The following is a 22754-nucleotide window of genomic DNA, read 5'->3' as shown; positions in this document are numbered from 1 at the left end:
GATAGGAACAGGACTGGTGCAGGGGGCTGTCGCTGGACCCTCCGGCCCGATCCTGCCCAGCGGAGGGGAGCGCTCGTTGCATTTGTTGTAGCCACAGTGTAGAATGGGCCGGTCGTGGCCCAGCACCACCCGGGCAGGGGGCATCATCGGGGCCCGGCGCGCCCATTCAGGTCCACGGGACACCATCTGACTCTGCACTAAGAAAAGGGGCATTGCAGCAACGGCCTAGCCGAGGCGGAGTACTGGGGCGAGTCAACAGGATCCGGATCATCGCAGCGTGGAGGCCGAGCCTCCAAAGTAAAAACCAGCGGCGGGGCGGCCTGAGGCCTCAGGCACTTAACTCCGAGCCCAGGGTGACCGACATTGGGAGGGGGGCTCAGCGAGGCCCAGCAGCACAGGCAGGTAAAGGGGCGGACAACCAGCGAGGCGACCCACATTGCTAGGGCCCCTAATCTTAGCAGTCGACCAGGGTAATCGACTGGCGCACGGGGCCTGTGGAGCCTGGAGGGCGGCCATGTATCTGGGCTTGACCCCACTTCACTGGTAGCACATGGATGGAGCACAGCATTGAAGAGTTGGTTCTGACCTTCCGAGGCTAAAGGCCCAGGAGGCCTTCCCGACGGTGCTGGTGCGAGAAGCGGGGGCTGAAGGTCCTACCACGTGACGGATAGGCTCAGAGGGCAACGAACGCACAACGAGAGATACGACCCTCCAGCCACACATCGGCTGGCGGGCACAGGTGGGTAAGAGGCCCGGGACGTCGAGGGGTGCGGGGGGGCCTGTGCTAGCTCAGGAAGCGAGGAGGAGTGGCTCTTTCCTGTAGCCCGGCCCCAGAATACAGTTATGTCCTCGGTGAGAGGGAAGAAAGACCAGACATGGAAAGAGATGCTTTCGAAAGTCGCCCTATCGGGGGAGAATGGGGGCCGGTCACCCTCGGCACCAGCATTGCATCTGGACTCGGAGGGGGCAGATGTCCCGATTACTCGCTCCTTCCTGGAGTCACTCTTTAATACTTTGAGGGTGGACTTCCAGACACTCAAAAGCGAGGTGGCGGGGGAAGGGAAGGAGATTTGCCGCGATGTCGATGCGATAGGCGAAAGAGTAGCTGCCATAGAGGAACACAAGCAGACCAGGGATGAGGAAGTAGAGCAGCTTCTACAGGAGGTGATTCGCTTAAGGGATCAACAGATTGACCTACAGGCGCACACAGAGGACCTCGAAAACCGCTCTAGGCGGAATAACATCCGAGTGTGGGGTGTCCCTTTGGACGAAGAGGGATCCGATATGACTCAATACCTGCAAGGGCTGTTCCGAGACATCCTGTGAGTTCCGCTAGACTTTGAAATCCGTATTGACCGGGCGCACAAAGTGGCTTGAGGTAACGGGCTCCCGCCCTCCCACCGGACATCTTATCCTTCCTTCCAGATTTCCCCCTCAAGGAACGCATCTTACGGGAGGCCAGGGCAAAGGAGCCGGTCAGATACCAAGGGCACTCCATCACTCTCTACCAAGACCTGGCCTCCATAACTCTGCAGAAAAGAATAGAGTTTAAAGGGGTAACCGCACACCTGAGAGCACAGGGGTGGCTTACCCTTGGGGCCATGCTTTTCGCCTGATCTTCAAATGGAACAGTAAGCTCTACCAGAACCGATTCCTCCAAGAAGCATGCAAGCTTCTAGGTTTGGAGCACCATAGCCCGGAGGAGGCGGCCGGCCGGGAGTGGAGGCCATCTGGGGAGCGGTGGCAGAGAGTCAGGCGACGCTCGACTGCTCAGGGGCTGGGGCCGGATCCTAACACTATAGCGCAGGAGAGACAGGCGGCCCTGGAAATGGTCCTCAAAGATACAGCATCCCAAGACGGCTCGTGACTTTAACAGGGGCAAACATATGCATTGTAGTTAGGTTGGCCGTGGGTGGGTGGGGGGGGGGGGGGGGCTGCAGGGGGCCAGGGAAACTTGGACCACAAATGCTCCCTATTTTTTTTTCTCTCCAAGTGCCCGCGACTTCGGTTAGCGGTCAATGGACAATTTTGGGGGTTCGGATTCTGGGTTGGGGGGGGGGGGGAACTGGTGTGCTAAAGAAATGGGCGAGGAAACAGGGGTTTGGGTCAGGGTCACTTAGCGCAGCGGCAACAAGGGACACGTATGCACGTGAGGAGATCAGGGGCACACGGACGATGCAGGCAGGTCCCATGTCACATTCCACCCTTCAGGTAGTCACACTCAATGTGAAGGGGCTTAACAACCCTATTAAACGAAAATCCATATTGTCCTATTTGGAGAACCTGGGGGCTGATGTGTTTCTCACTCAGGAGACCCATCTCCTTCCCAAAGATTGGCATCAGATGAATTCCCGGGCTTTTCCCCAACAATTCTTTTCTTCCAGAGCAGACAAGAAAGCGGGGGTGGCCATATTAGTCGCCAAGCGATTTGCAGGGAAAGTAGGGGACAAAGTGGCGGAAGTTAAGGGTCGCCTCTTAGCTTATAGACTGTGGATAGGGGGCTCGCTCATAGTGATGAGATCTATACATGCGCCCAATTCGGGCCAGGAGCGATTCCTGACAGCATCTCTCTCCGAGGCCCTGGGCTCACGAGAGCGGCGGCTATTGGTAGGTGGGAATCTGAATCTCGTCATGGACACTGCAACTGATAGGTCCAGCCATCGCTACGGCCAAACAGGAGCATTGTCCAATGCAGGAAATGAATGGCGGCAGTCGAGGGGGTTGGTGGGCATATGGAGGATAGCTCATTCACACTCCTCACAATTTTCTTTCTATTCACATGCACACCACACCTATGCCAGACTTGACTACCTGTTAGGCACCACTGAACTGAATGAGTTAGTGGACGTAATGAATATCATCCTGGCAGCACTATCGGATCACGACGCAGTGACAGTGACCATTAGGGTGCCCCCAATACATAGACAGAAAGGGTGTTGGCGACTTCGAGTAAGCACGTTGCACAGGAAGGGAGTGACACAACAGATTCATAAATGCATTACAGACTATTTGGTGTTGAACGACACCCCTGACAATTCTCTACCTATTTTGTGAGGGGCACTCAAGGCGGTGGTGCAGGGGGGAACTGATAGCCATCTCAGCAGCTGAAAATAGGGAGCGTAAAGACAAGCGGGATCTTCTCATGGCTCAAGTGCTGGAACTGGAAAGGGTACACGGCAGGACAGGCGCACCTAAGGTTTGGCGTCAACTGAAGGCTGCAAAGGCACAACTGGCAGGGCTTGATTTAGATGGGTCCGAATATGCAGCCTTTCGGCTAAAGCACTACTTCTATATTGGGGGGCGGGGGGGACAAGACCGGGCGAATGTTGGCGAGTAAGCTTAGGGCTAGCACCCAGCAGATGAAAGTCCAGGCTCTCCAGAACGCTAAAGGGGAAATGGTAGAGGAGGATGCCGAGATCAGGGGGGCCTTTCAAGAATTCTACTCTGCCCTTTATCAGCGAGACCCGCACCCAGGCCCCGCTATGGACTCATATTTACAAGGAGTAAACACGACCGCACTAAATAAGAAAGGGGCGGATGCCTTAGAGGTACTAATCAGGATAGAAGAAGTGATAGGGGCGATTTCTCGCCTCAAGTTTCAGAAATCGCCGGGGCCAGGTGGTTTTTCAGCCGTTTTTTATAATACCTTTTGTCAGCTTTTAGCCCCGGTCCTGACGCAGCTTTTTAACTCCTTTACAGGGTCTGGGACAATCCCTTCTGATATGTTAGTGGCCGCAAGAGTGGTGCTTCCCAAGCCCGATGCGGCTCCTAACGCCTGGTGTCCCTCCACAACATCGACCTGAAGCTGTTCACTGGGGTCTTGGCGGCCAGGCTGGGTCCACTAAAGCCGGGCATCATTGAACCGGATCAATCCGGTTTTATCCACAACAGGCAAAGTAGCGACAACACCAAACGCATTCTACATCTCGTTGATAAAGCCCACCGTGCGAAGATGGATGCTCTCTTGCTGTCGGTCGACGCCGAGAAGGCATTCGACAGGGTAGACTGGGACTTTCTGGACAAGACTCTAGCCCACTTTGGTCTTGGAAACCGATTCAGGGCCTGGGTGGCGAGCTGTTACTGTGCGCCCATAGCGACAATTAGGGTCAATGGGATAGCGTCTAGTCCTTTCGAGATTCAATGGGGCACGAGGCAAGGGTGCCCGCTATCGCCCCTCCTCTTTGCGCTTTATATTGAACCATTGGCAAAGAAGATAAGGGACAACCCTGAAATTCTGGGCATCCCCTTTGGCGGGGAGAGACACTCTGTGAGCCTCTATGCCAATGATATCCTTGCGACCCTGGAGAAGCAGGAGCAATTGGTGCCGGCATTTTTACTGGAATTGGAGTCCTTTGGCCAGGTCTCTGGTTTTCGGGTAAATGTAGGGAAGTCCATGATTCTTCGGCTGTGCCTGCGGGGGGAGCGGTCGGGTGTGGGAATAGCGCCCTTTGTGGGGATACAGGTACGGGATTCGGTCCCATATCTGGGGCTGGATCTAGCCCCATCCATATCATAGACGGTCACGCTAAAGTACTCCAAGTTACTCGATCAGGTCACGAGGGACCTTCAGCAATGGAAACCACGAACTGTCGCTACTGGGGCGTGTCGCAGCGATTAAAAAGTCCATTCTTCCCAGGTATCTGTACTAATTCCAGACACTGCTGGTTTGGCCCCCATCGGGAGCTATCCATAAGTTACAACAGGCGAGACAGCAGTTTGTATGGACTGGGGCGCGACCTTGCATACGCAAGGATCTTAGTAACAGGCCACTGGCGGAGGGAGGGCGGGGATTCCGAGCATGTTGGAATATTTTAGAGCGGCGCAGCTAAGATAATTACTGGAGTGGAGTCGACTGGAATCCAAAAAAGGTGGCTGTTTCAGGACAGGGCGCTGGCGAAACTCTCCCTTTGCAAATTCCCCTTCTTGAAGAAGGCGGATAGACCATCGAACCTGAGGGGCTCGCCCATAACGAATTCTTTGCTGCGGGTGTGGCATGCAGTGGCCACCAGACGAGGGTTGATGTCCTTCCCCTCCCCCATGACTCCCTTATTTAATAATCGGGAGTTCAGGCTGTGGACAGATGAAAGAGCATTCTTGGCGTGGCGGGAGTAGGACTGCAAAGCGGCAGGGCACTTATTTGATCTGGACGGGATCCTTCCGTTTTCAGAGGTGCGACAAATTTATGCCATTCCTGAATCGGATCGGCTCCAGTACTTCTAACTCCGCCACTGGCTTCTCCAGCCAGAGGTACGGGCAAAAGTGAGCAGGACACTCACAAAATACGAAAAATGGCTGGTGACGAAGCATACAGAAAAGAAAATGATCTCTGAATTGTATGACATGCTGCGCCCATCAGCTCCTTCGCAGCCCACTGCCGGCCAGAAACGATGGGCGAGAGAATTGGGGAGGGAGCTTACAGAGAAAGAGTGGGGGGACATATATTATAGGGCCAATCATACGGCACGCAACACTGCCAGCAGGGAAGCCGCGGTCAAGGTAGTCACCTACTGGTACTTGACGCCAGCCCGTTTGAATAAGGGGAATCCGGACCACAGTTCGACTTGTTGGCGAGGATGCGAGGAAGAGGGCACACTAGTACACCTGCTATGGGACTGTAAGGAACGGACGAGTTACTGGACCAGGATACTAGATGATATTGATCGACAGTTCGAGAAAGAGATACCGCGGTTTCCGGCTTATGTGGTGTTGGGGCTGCATAATCCACTAACTTATCCTTTGAAATCCAGACGGGGGAAACAGATGGGGCTGGCCTTGTGGGCAGCAATTCAACACATCTTATCACATTGGGGGACGCAGACTCGACCGACATACATGGGATGGGTGCATAGGCCGTGGTATATCTTGGGGATGGAAAGGATCCATGCTTCCCTTACTAATTCCGAGGAGGAATTTAGAGCAACTTGGCAGCCCCTAGTGTCCCTGTTGGCTACGGAGCTGAATGAAGTAACCTGCCCTAAGTATCTTCATCTTCTCCGACTCAGAGAGACAGATGGGACCAGAGAGGCTACCTGACTGGCTTTCAGTGTAGCGTTCCGCATATTGGCCAAAGCTGAGACAGGCCCTAAGCACACCAGTTCAGGGGTGAGAGTGTGTTACTGGTTTGTTAAATTTCTGATATGGTTGTGGGGGGCAACCTTGTGATATGCTATGACAAGAACCAACCTCACAGACATACCCCTATGGACATTTGAGTGCCTCCACATAACCAACTTGGATTGCAACGTATGCCGGGAGGGGATGACACAACATGATTTGGGTACGGGGTTATCAGTTGTGTATGTGATTTCCTTATTGCAAAATGTCAATAAAATAAAGTCAAACATAAAATAGCTTCTTGATGAGGGCGATTGGTTGTTACCTTTGTAAGAGGAGGGATCTCTGTGGAAATATTTTTGTACCCACCCTTGTAAAAGGAGGGACAAGAGGATCCCCTATTTGAACCTAATTGTAAATCCCCCATGGACTTGGCAAGCTCCGTGTCCTTCATTTTTTGTAGCGAAGTGTCCACTGGTGGGCTGAAGAGGTGTTCTTTGTCAAATGGTTGGTTGACAATAGAGGCTTGAACCTCCGGTTTGAGTCCTGAAATTCTCAACCAAGCATGCCTGCGCAGCAGTACGCTGGTGTTCACTGCGTGGGCTGCTGTGTCTGCTGCGTTTAAGGCGCACCTGATTGAGGCATTGATGATTAATTTACCCTCCTGAATAAGATCATTAGCCTTTGATTTGTGTTCATCAGGCAGGATCTGCATTAGTTTTTCTAGCTCATCGTAATGAGCCCTGTCATAGTGAGCTAACAAAACTTGCGCTTTAGAAATGCGCCAATGATTGGCTGCTTGTGATGCTACCCTTTTGCCCAAGCCATCAATTAATTTTGACTCCTTATCAGGAGGGGGGGCCTCACCTGTAGTCTGTGTGTTAGCTCTCTTGCGAGCGTTGGAAACTACAAGTGAGTCTAAAGGCAGCAGACCTTTGATATAAGCGGGGTCAGTAGGTGCTGGCTCATACTTTTTCCCCACCCTGGGTGTGATAATTATTGCCCTCACAGGATCTTTAAAGATCTCATCTGTATGCCTAAACATCCCTTTGAGCATTGGAAGTGAATGAGTAGCTCACTGAGAAGAACTTAGGGTTTCGAATAAGAAATCCTCTTCTAGAGCCTCTTTATGTAGCTCCACCCCCATGATAATGAGCAGTATGGAGGGATATAGATCCGGATCATTATCAGTGTCCGGTTGAGTGTCATAGTCTTCCCATGGTATCCTGTGGCCTATCCTCATCCCCATCCCCTTCATCCTGGGGATTAGGTGATAGTGGTGGTGGTGAATCTGTGGGTGTGATGAGCAAATTGGGATTAGTGGGTGAAGGAGGTGGAATGTAAGGTGGAGAAGGGTTAGTACTCACATTTTTTCTCTTTAGAGGAATATGGTAATCCTCTTGCAGGCCCATCTTCCTCTTCTCCGGTAATTTGGCATGAATATGTCCAGTGTCTGGATTTATTACCAGTTCTTTTTGTTTCGGATCCGAAGGCGGAACTTTGGACCAAGGCTCTTTTGGTAGAGTCTTTTTTCTCTTTGGCCACTGTTTTCGGCGTCGAAAAATTTGGTTCCAAACCTTTCGGCTCTGGAAGATTTACTCTTCTGTAACAATGGAATGGCTACCATGACATGCTTCGGTTCCGACGCCGGGGCGTCCAAAACTTTTTCTCGGTGCCGACCTTGGACCGAAGGCAGAGGAGGGACCAGAGCCTTTTTCTTCTTGTGTTGCTGGGGCCTGGAGGTTTCTGTACTCACGGTACGCTGACCCGGTGTAACCTGCTCCTCTTCTTCCATGTTGGAGTTGGCCTCGGACACGGAAATATGCTCTGCTTCTTCTTCGACTCCTTGAGCGTGGAATTCTTCTATGTTGGAATCTTCGCCGACGATGTCCATTTTGAGCCGCTCTGATGTTGCATTTCGTGACATTAAGCCCGGCGGTCACAGAGTGTCTTCTTTGATCCAAACGATAGGCACGCGTCGCAGTCATTTTCGTCGTTTTCTGGGGATAGGCAGAGGTTGCACATTTCGTAAAGTCTGTGCGCGGAAACTTAGCGCAACACCCGGGACCGAGCTTGAATGGAGTCCGTTCCATTGACTGCTTGCAAGGTTGGCGCGGGTAGGCCCAACGGCCCACCACGAGTTTTCCGATCGAAGACCTTTGAGTCGAAACGATACGCGCAAAATGGGAAACACATTCAAGAAACAATACCATTGAGGGTAGAGGATTGCGCGTCGAAGGGAACCCGAGAAACTGTGCCGATCTGGAGAGCAGCAATGCACATCCGAACCCGATGGCAGAAAAAAACAATCTAACATTGGAATCGATGCCCAAGCACACTATTACCGAAAGGAGGAGTCACCTACCTTGTGACTGGAAAAGACTTATTTGAAGAAAGACAAAGTGCAAACATCCGGACCCAACACTAGATGGCAGGCTACGCAAAGCATGTGATCTACAGCTCACATGCCTCAAACCGTTACTTTCCTATTAAGCAGTTGTTAGGAAGGCAATGTTTTCTGCATGGCAATCAGACGGGCACTCTTGCCCCATATTACCCAACTGCAAGGGAATCTGGAATCCTGAATTCCTTTTGATTCCGCACCCATGTAATCCTGTACATGTTCAGAAGTCTAGCCTTGAACTGATGATGAGACAGAGCCTGGCTCTGAGGGTAGATGCGGAGTACCAAAATTGTACCCCTTTAGAAATACAAGACAACGTCTGTGCCCTGTGGACATGCACAAAGAGCGGTGGTAGCAGTATATAATTTTGGAATCCTTAGCATGGGGGCAGACCTTTTTCTTGTTAACTAGAACTGAGTGTGATTCCTACCAGCCCGCTTGAGTAAAGTTCCAATTGTGTTATGCCCCGATCCTGCACAAACATAGTTTTGGTGTTTGAACTACATGTTGTATGAATGATACCCATTAGCAAGAGTCAAAGTTGGTTTTAGAGTATATGTATGTATGTATGGTGTAAGCTAGTGGTATACTTTTTTCATACAACACAAAATGGAACTGTTGATCCAGCCTCTCCAGAGAGTGGACGTGCACTGTCCGAGTTCCTGAGCTGGGCAGGGTAGCCTTAGACACTAAAGTTTGGAGGAATGGAGACAATGCTGCCCTTAAAACTTCAAGGGTCTTCTGATTAGTCCTTTCTGGGCACTGCAATTTGGGTGATGTTAGGGAAGCGCAGATGCGTCAGCATATTCATTTCTTGCTAGGGCCTGGGCTTTTGTCTTCACTTAGGTGGCAAATCCAGAAAGGGTGATGCCAGCCAAGTGCAGACCTTCTCACTCATTGTGCTCATGTTATGAGTACTGTTGCTTGGAGCCAGCATCATCACTGCTTGCTGTGAGAACCATCACTTTAAACAAAAAATTGTTTGCACTGCAGAAAGAAAACAAAGTTATGAAAAGGAACCACCCCAAACCAGTTCCCGAACTGGAGACAGTGGATGCACATCTGCTGTCTACAAATTCTGTCTAACAGTAGGATCCTAAGCCTTCCCACTTGGCTCCAGTTCGAAGCTGCTTCACTGATGTGGGTTCTCCACAGAGTACACACAGAGCTGCTGTGGTCCAGGGCTATTACTGCATATAACCAGTCTCTCAGATGTGAGGGCAGATAGCCTGAAACTGCACGTCTTGCTAGAGAAGCTGTGGGTCTGACTGAGATCTGGGAGCATACTTACAGACAGATAAGAAGAAGACTGCCTTGTCCTGCAGGAGATGTCCAGATGAGAAGTAGAGCCAATGTGCCCAAGAGAGGAGTGGCCCAGAAGAACCAGGTTCCCTGGGGCAGTATGCCCAGAGCTGACCTGCATGGACCTGAAGGGCTCCAGACCTCCCTCTTCAATCAAACAACAGGTTCAACAACAAAATTAATCTGATTGCACAAATTTGTGACTGACAAAGTGGTAGACGAAGAACCTGTGCTGACTCTTCCTTTGTCATACCTGTGAACTTCATCGCAGTACCCGGAACGGATTCCCAACTTCAAGTTCTGGAGCTAGCTTTCCATATCGGCTACTGTGGTATTGATGAACAAATAGTGTGTCCGGAAAATCTTCCAGGGTATTGTGTTTAAATCTTTTTGTGGAGGATTTGGAGAGATTAGGAAGGTATATGATCCTAAAAGAGTTGATTCCAGTTTTTTACATCTTGGTAGACATTGTGAGGCAAGGGATGCTGTACAGTCAATTAGCGGAATCAAGGTGGACTGAAGCATATGTATTGAAATCAGTGTGATGATAGAAAATTATGAATGCTTGTTTAACAAGACACATCCTCTGTTTTGACGACAAAAAACTGCTTAAGTAATGCTGCTATCAATCTTGTTCATGTTTGCCATTCTACCACATGCTCTCTTCTATACCATTCTACCACAAACTCCGATACTTGTTACCCTCTTTATACAGACCATCAATCTTAGAGTCCATCTTTATGCTGCAAATTTACAAATTACTCCCATCTATAGGCTACCTTATATTTGAGGCTACCGGTTCTATTGCTGCTTATGTGAAGCTTTATCACAGGTCACACAATGTCTATGCTGCTCATCTATTACATGTGCAGAGTCGCAATAATGCCTATTGCATTAAATATTTGCTTTGGCAATAGTACAGACAGATAATATGTAAAACAAACACCAGAAACCCATCAGTGCTTTAAAATTACTATAATTTTTATGCAGTGTCATTAAAACCTCTTATGTTTCTTAGCTTCCCATTTTTATGCATTTATCGCAGATAGCAATTTCAAACTTTTTTATACATCATATACCCAATCCCACGCATATCCCCAATAGCTGTTCTTGTTAGTTATGCCAGACTGCAATTTGAATGAACCCACTCCTTGGTAAGTCATGCCAAATCTCGAACCTTGCCTGTCGAACTCCCATAAGTGTCTTTATAATGTTACTTACACAGTAAGGATCTGTTCTTGTCATGTAAGCTGTAGATTCACATGCTTTGCATACTCCTGCCATCTAGTGTTGGGTCCGGATGTTTGAAAGTTGTTTTTCTTCAAAGAAGTCTTTCCAGTCACAAGGTAGGTTTACTTCTCCATTCGGTGATAGTGCGCATGGGCATTGGTTCCATTGTTAGATTGCTTTCCCCGCAGAGGGTGAGAATGGAGTCAGTAAGAGTAGAATAGAGGTGTCCATGCATATGTATATATAGTAAGAGAGAAAACTGCAACAGGTATAGGTACCCAGGGAGGCGGGTGGGTGCATGTGAATCTACTGCTGTAAATGCCAAAAACAGATACTTACTGGGTAAGTAATAATATCCGTTTGAGGCAGGTGAGCTGTAGATCACATGCTTTGCATAGACTAAACAGCAGTATTTTCCCAAAGTGGCGGCTAACGTGTAGCTGTTGCAGTTGTTTGAAAGGGTGTTTTAAGTACTGCCTGCCCACAGTTTGTTGTCTTGCTAACATATCTACACAATAGTGCTTGGTGAATGTGTGTGGTGTAGACCATGTTGCAGCCTTACAACTGTCAACTATGGTAATGTTTCCTAAGAAAGCCATATTAGCCCCTATGTTACGAGTGGAATGGACTCTAGCGGGTATTGTTAAAGTTCTCTTTGCTTTTGCATAACAAGTCTGAATACATTTAACAATCCAACTGGCAATACTCAATTTGGAAATAGGATTGCCCTTGTGAGGTGGAGCAAAAGCAACAAAAAGTTGTTTAGTCTTACTGAATGACTGTACTTTCTATGTAGTATAAGAAGGATCTTTGAAATCTAAAGTGTGTAGAGCTCGTTCTGCCACTGAATCTGGTTGAGGAAAGAACACGGGTAACTCAACAGATTGATTGATATGAAAGGCAGAAACTACTTTAGGTAGAAATTTAGGGTTGGTACGAAGAACCACTTTGTCTTTGTGAAGCTGGAAAAAAGGTTCATGTATGGTTAATCTCTATAGCTCACCAACTCTCCTCAGTGAAGTAATTGCAATGAGGAATGCGACTTTCCAGGAGAGACTTTGCAATTCACATTCATGTTCAAATGGTGGGCCCATTAACCGTGTAAGGACTATGTTAAGATTCCACACTGGTGCAGGTGGAAGTCTTGGTGATATAACTCTTTTTAGTCCCTCCATAAAAGCTTTGATAAGGGGTACTCTAATGAGAGATAAGTGTTGCCTATTTTGTAAATACGCAGCTATTGCTGCGAGATATAAGCGGATAGAAGTATAAGCTAATTCTGACCACTGCAAGTGTAACAAATAACAAATTATATTTTGTATGGATCCATCAAGAGGATTGATATTATTACAATAGATAACAAAACGCTTCCATTTAGCTGCATAACAAGCTCTTGTAGTAGGCCTTCAGGCCTCTCTAATAATGTTAATACAGTCTGGTGGAAGATTAAGATAACCAAACTCTCTGAATTCAGAAGCCTGGTCGCCAGGTTGAGTTCTTTGGAATCTGGGTGTCTGATTTTTCCATGGCTCTGTGTGAAGAGACTGGCTGTGAGATGCAGTTTTTGAAGAAGGATTACTGATAGCTCCAACAGGGTCGTTGACCAAGGTTGACTGGCCAATGTGGGAGCTACTAGAATCAGCGTGAGGGATGTTTGCCTGAGTTTCTGAACAGCTAGAGAAATGAGTGGGAGAGGCGGAGAAAAGCGTAGGCAAATATCTGTGAGCAGTTCATCCATAGTGCATTGCCTTGGGAGAGTGGGTGTGGATACTTGGAGGCGAAGGTTGGGCATTTTGCGTTTTGATGTGTGGCAAAAAGATCTATTTGAGGAAACCCCCAACTTTGAAAGTATGGGAGGAGAACTTGAGGGTGAAGTTGCCACCCATGAATTTGCTGCCTCTGTCTGCAGAGAAGGTTGGCAATCTGATTGTTTACTCCTGGGAGTTGTTCTGCTAGAAGATAGATTTTGTGGTTAATGGCCCACTTCCAAATGTGTTGAGCCTGGTGTGACAGTTGGGGAGAGTGTTTCCCTCCCCCCCCCCCCGCTATTGTATATAATATATAGCTGTCGTATTGTCGGTGCAAACTAGGGCAGCTTTGCCTACAAGGTGAACTTGAAAGGCTTTGAGAACTAGAAACACTGCTTGCAGCTCCAGATGATTTATGTGCAGAGCGCTTAGCTTTTGACTCCACAATCCTTGAACTGTGTGATTTTGGAGATGAGCCCTTAACCAATGAGCGACACGTCTGCTGTTAGCATTGTCTGTGGAACCGGGTCTATGAAAGGCCGTCCTTTTGATAAATTTTGTGTGTTCCACCACTGCAGAGAATGAAGAGTAGAGCCGTTTACCAACACTATATCGGTTAAGAGACCCTGTGACTGGTTCCACTGACTTGCTTAGCATTCCCGAAGGGGACGCATGTGAAGCCTGGCATGGGGAACAATCAAAATACAAGAAGCCATCATTCCGAGCAGCTGCATAAACACCCAAGCTGGTAGTGGGTGAGAGGGCTGAAACTGAAGAATTAGCGCTTGAAATATTGCGAACTCTGGCTGCATTGGGGAAGGCTAGAGCTCTTTGGGAATCTAAAGTGGCTCCTAGATAATTTTGAGTGTTGGAGGGTTGAAGATGCGATTTCAACACATTGACTGAGAACCCCAGTTGGTGCAGTAACTGCAGTGTTATGTGAGTGTGGTGGAGACACTTTGGGTACGTACTGGCTTTGATAAGCCAGTCGTCTAGGTACGGGAAGACATAAATGTGTTGTCTTCGTAGGCATTTGGTAAAGACTCTGGAGGCAGTGGTGACTCCAAATGGGAATACCTTGAACTGGTAATGCTGCCCCGCTACTACAAATCTGAGACATCTGCGACATGTATTGGACTGTGGAAATACGCGTCCTTTAAGTCTAGAGTAGACATAAAGTCATCCTGTTGTAACAGTGGGAGCACTTGTTGAAGCATCATCATGTGAAAGTGATCTGATTGTATGTAAAGGTTTAATTCTCTGAGGTCCAAAATAGTCCTTTTTGGGTAGGAATTGGGAAAGACACCCCCCGACAGGTGTTGAATGATCGGGGGGGGGGGGTGTAGACAAGTCACTGTTTGGTATTGGAGGGGGACGTGTGTGTGCTGGAACATCTACCTCTACCTTTGCCATTGTTGCCGCTGTAGCCCCCTCTGAAGAAACCCTTGGAAGCAGAAGGCTGATTGTTGTTTTGCTACGGTGTAGAGGCAGTGTCTGAGGAGGTATTCTTGGACCCACCATGATAGAAAAAGTGCCGAAAGGAACCACTGCCAGAAGGGGACTGTAGGGCTCCCATATATTTTGCCCCATTTGTGTCCATTTAAAAAAAAAATAAAAAAAAAATATGTATTCGTCAATTTGCATATACATTGCAGGGCTCTGCACACCAGAGGCATCTGCTAAATCAGACCACAGGTAACCATAAAAGCTATCGACTTTTGTGAGCAAAATAAAAAAAAAACATAACAAGGACATACTAAATGATATAGAAACCCCCCCCAACTCCCTCCATCACCCCACCCCCTTGAAATCGCACTAAGTCCGCATGGTCCTGTCCACAGCCTAGACATATAATCAAAGAATCCTAGCATGATAGCATGGACCCCCCTGGCACCCCCCCTCCCTGCACCTTTACAGAGCAAGAAACTACCCCAATGAATGAATCTCCGCTACCGCTGGCGGCTCCAACCATAGGCCCGATAGTCCACCCATCGTTTCTAAATTTTATAGTGCTTGCGTGGGCATCCCCTGGCCACAAATATAGGTTGCTCCAACCCCATGCAAAAATCCAATCCATTCTTCCATGCAGTCACCGAGGGGGCCCGTGTCGCCTTCCATGCTTTAGCAATGTCTCGCTTCGCCAATGTGAAGCCTAATAGCATGAGGTGTCGTTTGTAGATATTGCCCCCTATCCCCTCCATGACATGAAGTAGGGCCAACTGCGGCGTGCAAGGGAGCCCCCACCCCAGGACCTCTGAAAGGCATGCAAAGACCAACCTCCAAAAATGTTCTAAGGATGTACACCGCCAGACAGTATGTATGAACGTGCCCTCCTCCCGACCACAGTGATGACACTCTGGGGAAGCGATCAGCCCCGCCCACCACAATCGTGCCCTAGTAAAATAGACCCTGTGGAGATACTTGAACTGGACCAGATGGAGTCTCATCGCTATGGCTGCACCCCGCGGAGCCGCCAAGGCCTCCGTCCAGTCCACTTCCTCCAGAGTACCTACGTCTTCCTCCCAGTGCCCCCTAAGCTTCTGAAGTGTGGGGGAGCAGTGCGTAACCAGGAATTGATCGATCCTGGAGATCTTCTTTTCCTGTAAGTCCCCCATAAAGACTTTCGCTTCCAGCGGACTAAATTCAGGAAGAGACTCCAGACCCTCCAGGCTAGGGGACAGGGCATGGCGAAATTGGAGGTACCGGTAAAATTGTGACTGTGGCATATGGAATTCCCTCTGAAGGTCCTGGAAGGACTTAAGTGTCGTGCCCCTCAGGACATCACCCAGGGTTGAAATACCAATGTCGTCCCATCCCCGGAAACCTTGCAGGTCCGCCAATTGGGGTAAGCGCCCATTATTCCACAGAGGGGTCTCCCGAGTCAGGGTATTCCACCAACCCATACGCCGCAATGCCTGCCTCCATATCAGGAACACCACTCGCGTGACCGATGGCAGCGCACCCAGCAACGGCGCCGAGTACAAAAGTGTGTGCAATGAGTGGCGCCCCATGAGTTGTCGTTCCAGTGCATACGCCGGGTCTCCCCTATCACCATACCACCACTCATTAAGAACCAGTAGGTGCGAGGCCTGGTAGTACGAGAGAATGTCCGAGGACGCGAGACCTCCACAATAGGTGGACAGGAAGCATGTACGCAGTGCTAAGCGCACCTTCCAGAAAAATCGCCCAAGCACAAAATTCACCAGCCGGAACCATCTGGACGGGATCGGGTACGGGTGATTCTGTAGCTGGTAGAGGAGCCGGGAAGCGCCACCATCTTGAATATTGCCGATCTGCCAAACAATGTCAGGGGCATACGGGACCAGGACTTAAGGTCTACACGAACCCGCTCCCACACTGGAGCCAAGTTTCGCTCCCAGGAGTTTGCCGGTACATCCGAAAGAAACACCCCCAATATCTCAAGCCCCCCACCGCCACCTGGACCGAGGACGCCCACGTGCCCACTCTCGTCCGATCCCCCAGAGCCCATAATGTCTATTTACGGGGATTCATGTAGAAACCCTACGTCTCCCCAAAGATCTGCATGATGCGCAGAAGCCGCGGCCCCGTCCTGTCCACTGCCGTAAGAAAAAAGAGGGGACATCATCCGCGTATAGCGCGATCCTGTCGGACAGACCCGGGGCCCACTTGAATCCCCGGACCTGCGCATCGATTCGCACCCACGCTGCCAATGGCTCCATGTCTAGGGCGAATAAATATGGAGACAGGGGACATCCCAGCCTTGTGCCCCGTCCAATAGAGGTGGAGGAGGTCGCGCCTGCCACTCGAACCGATTCAGTCAGATCCGTGTAGAGGAGCATTATATAGGAAAGAAAGCGTGGGCCTAGATTGAGTCTGCGCAGCAATGCGAATAGGTAAACTCAGCTCAGGGAATCGAATGCCCTATCCATATCCGCCAAGAGAAGTGTCGCCGGTTCCTCAGTCTGTCGAATGGCTGCTACCGCCACGTGTGCCCTCCTAATGGTGTGTCTGGTCACCCTCCGAGGCATAAACCCCGCCTGATCAGGGCGTACAAGAGCAGAGATGTCGGGCAGGAGGCGATTGGCCAGCGCCTTTGCCAGGATTTTGGCCTCCACGTTTAAGAGAGAGATGGGGCGATATGAGGCATGTTGCTATGGGGGTCGGCCGGGCTTATGGAACACCACCACCTCCGCATGCCTCCAATCAGGGGGGAGCAAGCCCTTTACCCGGGCCTTCTCCACCACCGCCCGATAATAATGGGCCAGTTGTACATTGTAGCGTCGGAAGAATTCACTTGGAAACCCATTGGGTCCAGGTGCCTTCATGGGATTGACCTCTCCCAGGGTCGCGCCTAGCTCCACATCTGTCAAGGGGGCCTCCAACTGATTTCGCACCTTGTCCAACACCGTTTTGGGTGGCAGGTCTGTTATAAACTTATCAATAGTGGATGCTGACTAACATTCCCGGGGGGCATAAAGATCGGCATAGTATGTTGCAAAACTCTGCGCTATGGCAGGGGGGTTTGTAATCGACGTTCCCGCCGAGTACCTTTGTGTTCTTTTTTATCTTTTTTAAGGACGTATCAACAACAGGACCAAAAAGGTGTTGTTTGTCAAACGGCGTGTTAAGAATAGAAGCTTTAACCTCTGGTTTAAACCCAGAAATTCTTAGCCATGCATGGCTTTTTAGTAGCACGCTGGTGATGACGGCTATAGCCGCAGTGTCAGCCGCATCCAACGTGCACCTAATGGAATTGTTAGAGATGAGCTTTCCCTCTAGCACCAGGTCTTGAGCTTTGAACTTGTGCTCATCATGCAGGAATTGAAGCAATTGCTCCATTTCGTCCCAATGTGCCCTATCGTACCTGGCTAAATGGGCTTGGCTGTTAGAAATGCGCCAGAAATTTGCAGCTTGGGATGCTACTCTTTTTCTAGATGCGTCTACCAACTTAGATTCTTTATCAGAGGTGGAGCATCTCCTGAAGTTTGAGAATTTGTCCGTTTATGGGCATTAGAAACTACTAACGAATCTAAGGGTAACTGGCCCTTGATGAAAACTGGGTCTGATGGTGCAGATTTATACTTTGTCTATCCTGGGTGTGAGAATCCTGTGCCCGCACAGGATCCTTGAATATGTCATCCACATGTCTTAGCATACCCTTGAGCATATGGAGTGTGTGAGTGGATCTTTGGGGTACTACTAAGTCTTTAAAAAAGGAAATCCTCCTCTAGAGATTATTTGTGTAATTGAACCATGTGATAATCAGCAGCTCTACTTAATAGTTCTATATAGCCTACGTTGTCATCTGGTGGAGGAGGTTTAGTAGAGTAAAGAGCAGGATCGTTACCTGTGGGAGAGTCTGTGTTGTAATCCTTCCAGGGGTCTGCGGGTGCAGAATCATTGTCCCCATCCCCATCATTCTGATCATCAGGTGTGTATGGTGGTGGTGAATTAGTAAGGGTAATTAACAAGTGTTGTGTTTCTGGGGAAGGAGGTGATGGAAGAGGAGGAGAAGGGTTAGTACCCACATGTTTCTTCTTTAAAGGAATGTGGTAGGTTTCCTCTGAGTCTGTTTTGCATTTGAGTGGCAATTTAGTCGCAATATGTCCAGTCTTTGGATGGATGTACAGTTCCTTTTTTTTCGGGTCCGGTTTTGGAGGCGGGAGATTGAAACGGGGCTCCTTCGATGGTATCAGAGCATCTTTATGTTTCGGCACCGAAGTGTTCGGTGCCGGTGTCTTGGGTGCCGAGGATTTAGGTTCCGAAGACTATTTCGGCGTTAAAGGAGGTGGGCCTGAGAAGTGTTTTTGCTCCGTCCCCGAAGGTGGGACCGGAGCCTTTTTCTTTGGCTGAGTTGGATGTTGGGGCAAGGGAGGATCGGTACTCACGATACGCTGACCTTGCGGGATGTCTTCATCCACATCAGAGCCAAGTTCTGAGACGGATGTAGGATCCTCCTGTTCTTCCTCGGCCCCTAGTGCATCGCTGGTCTCTTGTTCGGAATCTTCTCCGAAGAGGTCCAGAACGGAACCGGTGTTCTGGCCCTGCATTTTGCTGCGTCGAGACCGACGGTCGAGGAGCATTTACTTCGAGCTGAAAGATTTCCATGCGCCGCAGTCATGTTTGTTGTGCTCTGGAGATAAGCACAGGTTGCACACTTCGTGCGAGTTGGTGCGTGGGAATTTCACGTGGTACCGAGGGCAGAATTTGGATGGAGTTTGTTCCATCGACTGCGAGGCGGACCGAAGCAGGTAGGCCCAACGGCCTTCCACGAGTTTCCCGACCGAAAAGAGTTTTTTAGTGCTAAATACGATACACGGAGAAGGGAAATACGTGATCGAAAACAATACCGTCAAGGGTAAGTGCAGTGTGCACCTAGGGAAACCAGAGAAACTGTGTTGAACCAGAGCAAAGCAATTCACGTCCGAACCCGATGGCGGATAAAAACAATCTAACAATGGAGTCGATGTTCATGCTCACTATCACCGAAAGGAGGAGTCACCTACCTCGTGACTGGAAAGACTTCTTCGAAGAAAAACAACTTGCAAACATCCGGACCCAACACTAGATGGCAGGAGTATGCAAAGCATGTGATTTACAGCTCACATGCCTCGAATATCTATCTATCTCTATGTATATGTGTATATATGTATACATTCTTACAGTTGCATGAGTGCACCAGAACGCTGGGGGTGCAGATTGACGTCACTGCTGGCGTCTTAACATCTACAACTGCTCCTCCAAAGAGATGTCCGCACTCAAGGTCTAGGTATTAACTGATAATTTATTTTCACTTCATGGTAGTAAAAACAGCAGCTTGCTGTTGATGCAAACAAAGATGTAAAAAGCAGCAGCTTGACTTCAGGACAAGTTTCAACTGCCTATGCAGACTATCAACTGGTTGGTAATGTTGCCCATAGTTAAGTACTTGCACATGGGTTTGAATCCGACTGAAATAGTAAAAATACCTCCGTGCTCTACATGTCAGGCGTCAGACAAATGGCAGGCGTCCCTGGATTTGGATAATCCATGGCCTTTGTTGACCAACAGAGTTCATCAGCGGCAGTTATGACATGCCCATAAGTAATTGTGTCTACGTTTCCTATAAAGGGCCACCAAACTCCCGATGGGTGCATTCAAAAGCGGGGTAGGACCTTCTGGTTCCACAACCACTACAAAGAAATGCTGGAGCACTCATGAGATTTAGATATGATATATATATACACACACACACACACACACACACACACACACATCAATAATAAAAGCTATAAAAAGAATAGAAAACATAAATTAAACAACCTAGTCCATCTAACTTCCTAATAAACACCAATGACATGTTTAATGTGGATAGCTAACCAAGCTGAGCAAATGCAGGATTTCAATGAAAGATAACTTGCAGGCAAATCCGTAACACAATGCCAATACAAGCTTACAATTCCACAGCTTTTTTCCTACCACCCAATATAGGACTATAGAAGTCGTCATCATCAGTATCAGATTTACTCCATTTGGTCTTAAAGTTGCAAAATGAGAAACTTCCAAAACCAAACATGACATACGTAGTAGGATCTGTGCAAGAGTAGTGACATTCAAATATGACTCACAACCTTCAAATGCATCAATAGACACACATTCAAAAGTTAGTGTGTCGTTTTAGGCATATTGGTGCATCATTAGCAACATAGTGCTCCAATATTTTTGAATTCAAGTCTTCAGATATATCACTTCAATACACTTATTTCAGTAACCCCCAACTATACAATTACAGTCGCTAAACACACATACACACCCATTTGGGTTGAGTTCTACATATCGCAGTTTGGAACTGAAGGATTCTGCATAGCCCGAATGTTCCCCTCAAACCTAAAAACAACACATGATGACCTTTAGGGACTCACTATACTTACTTTGCAATGGGGTACTCCCACATATAACCCCAGCCTCCGTGGAGCTGTACGCCTTGTGTGGCAATGGTGTTCTGGAGATCAGAAGCCCTACAGAAGAAAACAAAAATGGCTATCAATGCGCTAATACATTTGACAGAAAACAGAGCCAAGACATTCCTTTTAAACAGTCCAACTGGATGGTAGAAATAAAATTCATAGATTCACAGAAATGTATATCACCCTGCTACCTTAAGTTTCGCAGACAGGTAAAAAATTGGTTATTCAATATGTAACAGCCTTCCTTTCTGACTCTCCCCCTCTCATTTGGTTTTTAGCGCCGGGAAACCTACGGGTCGCTGAGCGCTTTACAAACTTAAATATAATAATAATAATAATAATAGCACCATTTTCGTGCCATTCGTAATACTGTAAACCTTTACTTATTGTGCTGGTGCCAAACACTTATGAATTCTGTCACAATTTTTGACCCCACTCACCCCTAAACCCATGCTGCAGGCCTGTGGCATCTAGTGGATTTGAAAAATGATGGGGTAGGAATGTAAGATCTGAAATGTAGTGCACAAGCTAGCATAGCGAAAACTTACAGAGGAGGGGTTTGGGCTAGAATGACAAGACAATGTACAAGAAACAATAATGAATAGTCTGTTTTCAAATTCCCTACATTCCCCCAATATTTGTTTTCCTACATGTAATGCATATCTTACTCTTTGCCACATCATTCAATCAACAATGAGCCTGAACCTCAGAGGAGAACATTCTAAGAGGGTGCGGCCGCCTGATTGGCTGGAATTTGGATTAAAACATAATGACAGTAATATGTTATAAAAGTGACAAATTGTCTATCCATAAACACTCTATAGTTTTACTTTCTTTTATGCCTATATTGGCTTATGTTATTACTACATTGCTATGTTATGTACCGTGGGACTCCCACTTCGATGACAGGGAATATTCAAGCATGTGAATCTATGAAATACACCAATACTGGAGTACCACAGTGTACAGGTAAGTAAATTTTGTTCTTCACCAAACATATATTTTACGGATGTGAATCTAGCCAATTAAAATTCACTTATCTTCATCATTTTATCCCGCTCTGTCAAGCTATTAAGTGTTCAGGCACAGTGGTACACCATTTGTAGACAATTTTTATATGTACATGTATTTCGTTAGATTTTTTCTTGAGCTGCTCTCCTTACCATCATGTTTTCACTTTCATTTGATGTTGCTGTTAACTTTCTCCTCTTCTGCAGCTCTACAAATCCATTCCCTTCATTCATTGCCTGCTCCTCCCTCTTGAGACTTCTCTCTCAGTTAACGCACTGTTACAGATGTCATATAGGCCATATGTTCTAATCCTTGATAGGGGTCGTCAACTGAGGAAAAGTCATCTACAGTGGCTAACACAGGGCTCTCAGTTCCAGTTTCTTTATTTGGGGGTGGGAGAGTTGTCCCTCTGGTTGTTTTGTTGCCCCTGGGCCGGCCGGGCCCCATATCAAATGTTTAAGCTGCAGTGCCAGCGCTGAGTGCACTGCTTTTATTTCGGCATGGCCTGGGCCGGTCAGAATTTGCCATGCTTACTTTTAGCAATTTGCATGAGAGTGAGGCCGGGGGCGGGAGCGTAGGTGGAGGAACCTTGGAGCTTGAATTAAAGGTTTGACATGTTCAGGTGGGCCTGGAGTGACGTGTGCACGTAGGGTCGTAAGGGTGCCTAGCTGTGACCAGCCCGCCATGCGCACTTGAACCCTCGTCGCTGCAACAATTGTTAAGAAGCCGGGGGATTACAGTCTGTTGTGTTGCTTGGTAACTAGTTTCTGTGCATCCTCGTGATGATGGAATGTTTGGGTTGGAATGTTATTCTGGTTCCACTGTGTGGACCAGTATCGGGGTTGGAGAGAGATGGATGTACCTAGTTGATGCTCCTCAGTATTAAAGGATTCTTCATGCAAATGCTGTTATCGTCTTTACTTCAATTGGCGACGAGGATGGGATATGTCTGTTATCGTTGCAAAGGAGCCGTGGGATACGGTCGCTATTGATATTTTGGGACCCATTAAAGATCAGTGTGGTGAGTCTCAAAAGTATGTTTTTGTGCTTATGGATCTTTTTTCCCGCTGGCCAGTT

At 48.2% G+C, this 22754-nt stretch overlaps 1 protein-coding gene across 1 annotated transcript in view; it reads right to left on the bottom strand.

The window, feature by feature from the left end:
- ACADL (acyl-CoA dehydrogenase long chain) overlaps nt 1–22754 on the bottom strand; it is a 650248-nt gene that overhangs the window by 4917 nt on the left and 622577 nt on the right. Inside the window, exon 10 of the mRNA XM_085648595.1 lies at nt 20631–20717. Within this exon, the coding sequence (XP_085504721.1) occupies nt 20631–20717 (87 nt within the window). The remainder of the gene's footprint in view (nt 1–20630; nt 20718–22754) is intronic.

Source organism: Triturus cristatus, chromosome 3_2 (genome assembly GCF_964204655.1).
Source record: "Triturus cristatus chromosome 3_2, aTriCri1.1, whole genome shotgun sequence".
Taxonomy (NCBI): Eukaryota; Metazoa; Chordata; class Amphibia; order Caudata; family Salamandridae; genus Triturus; species Triturus cristatus.
Note: the sequence above shows the minus strand (reverse complement) of the source record. Positions and strands in the feature narration are given on the sequence as shown.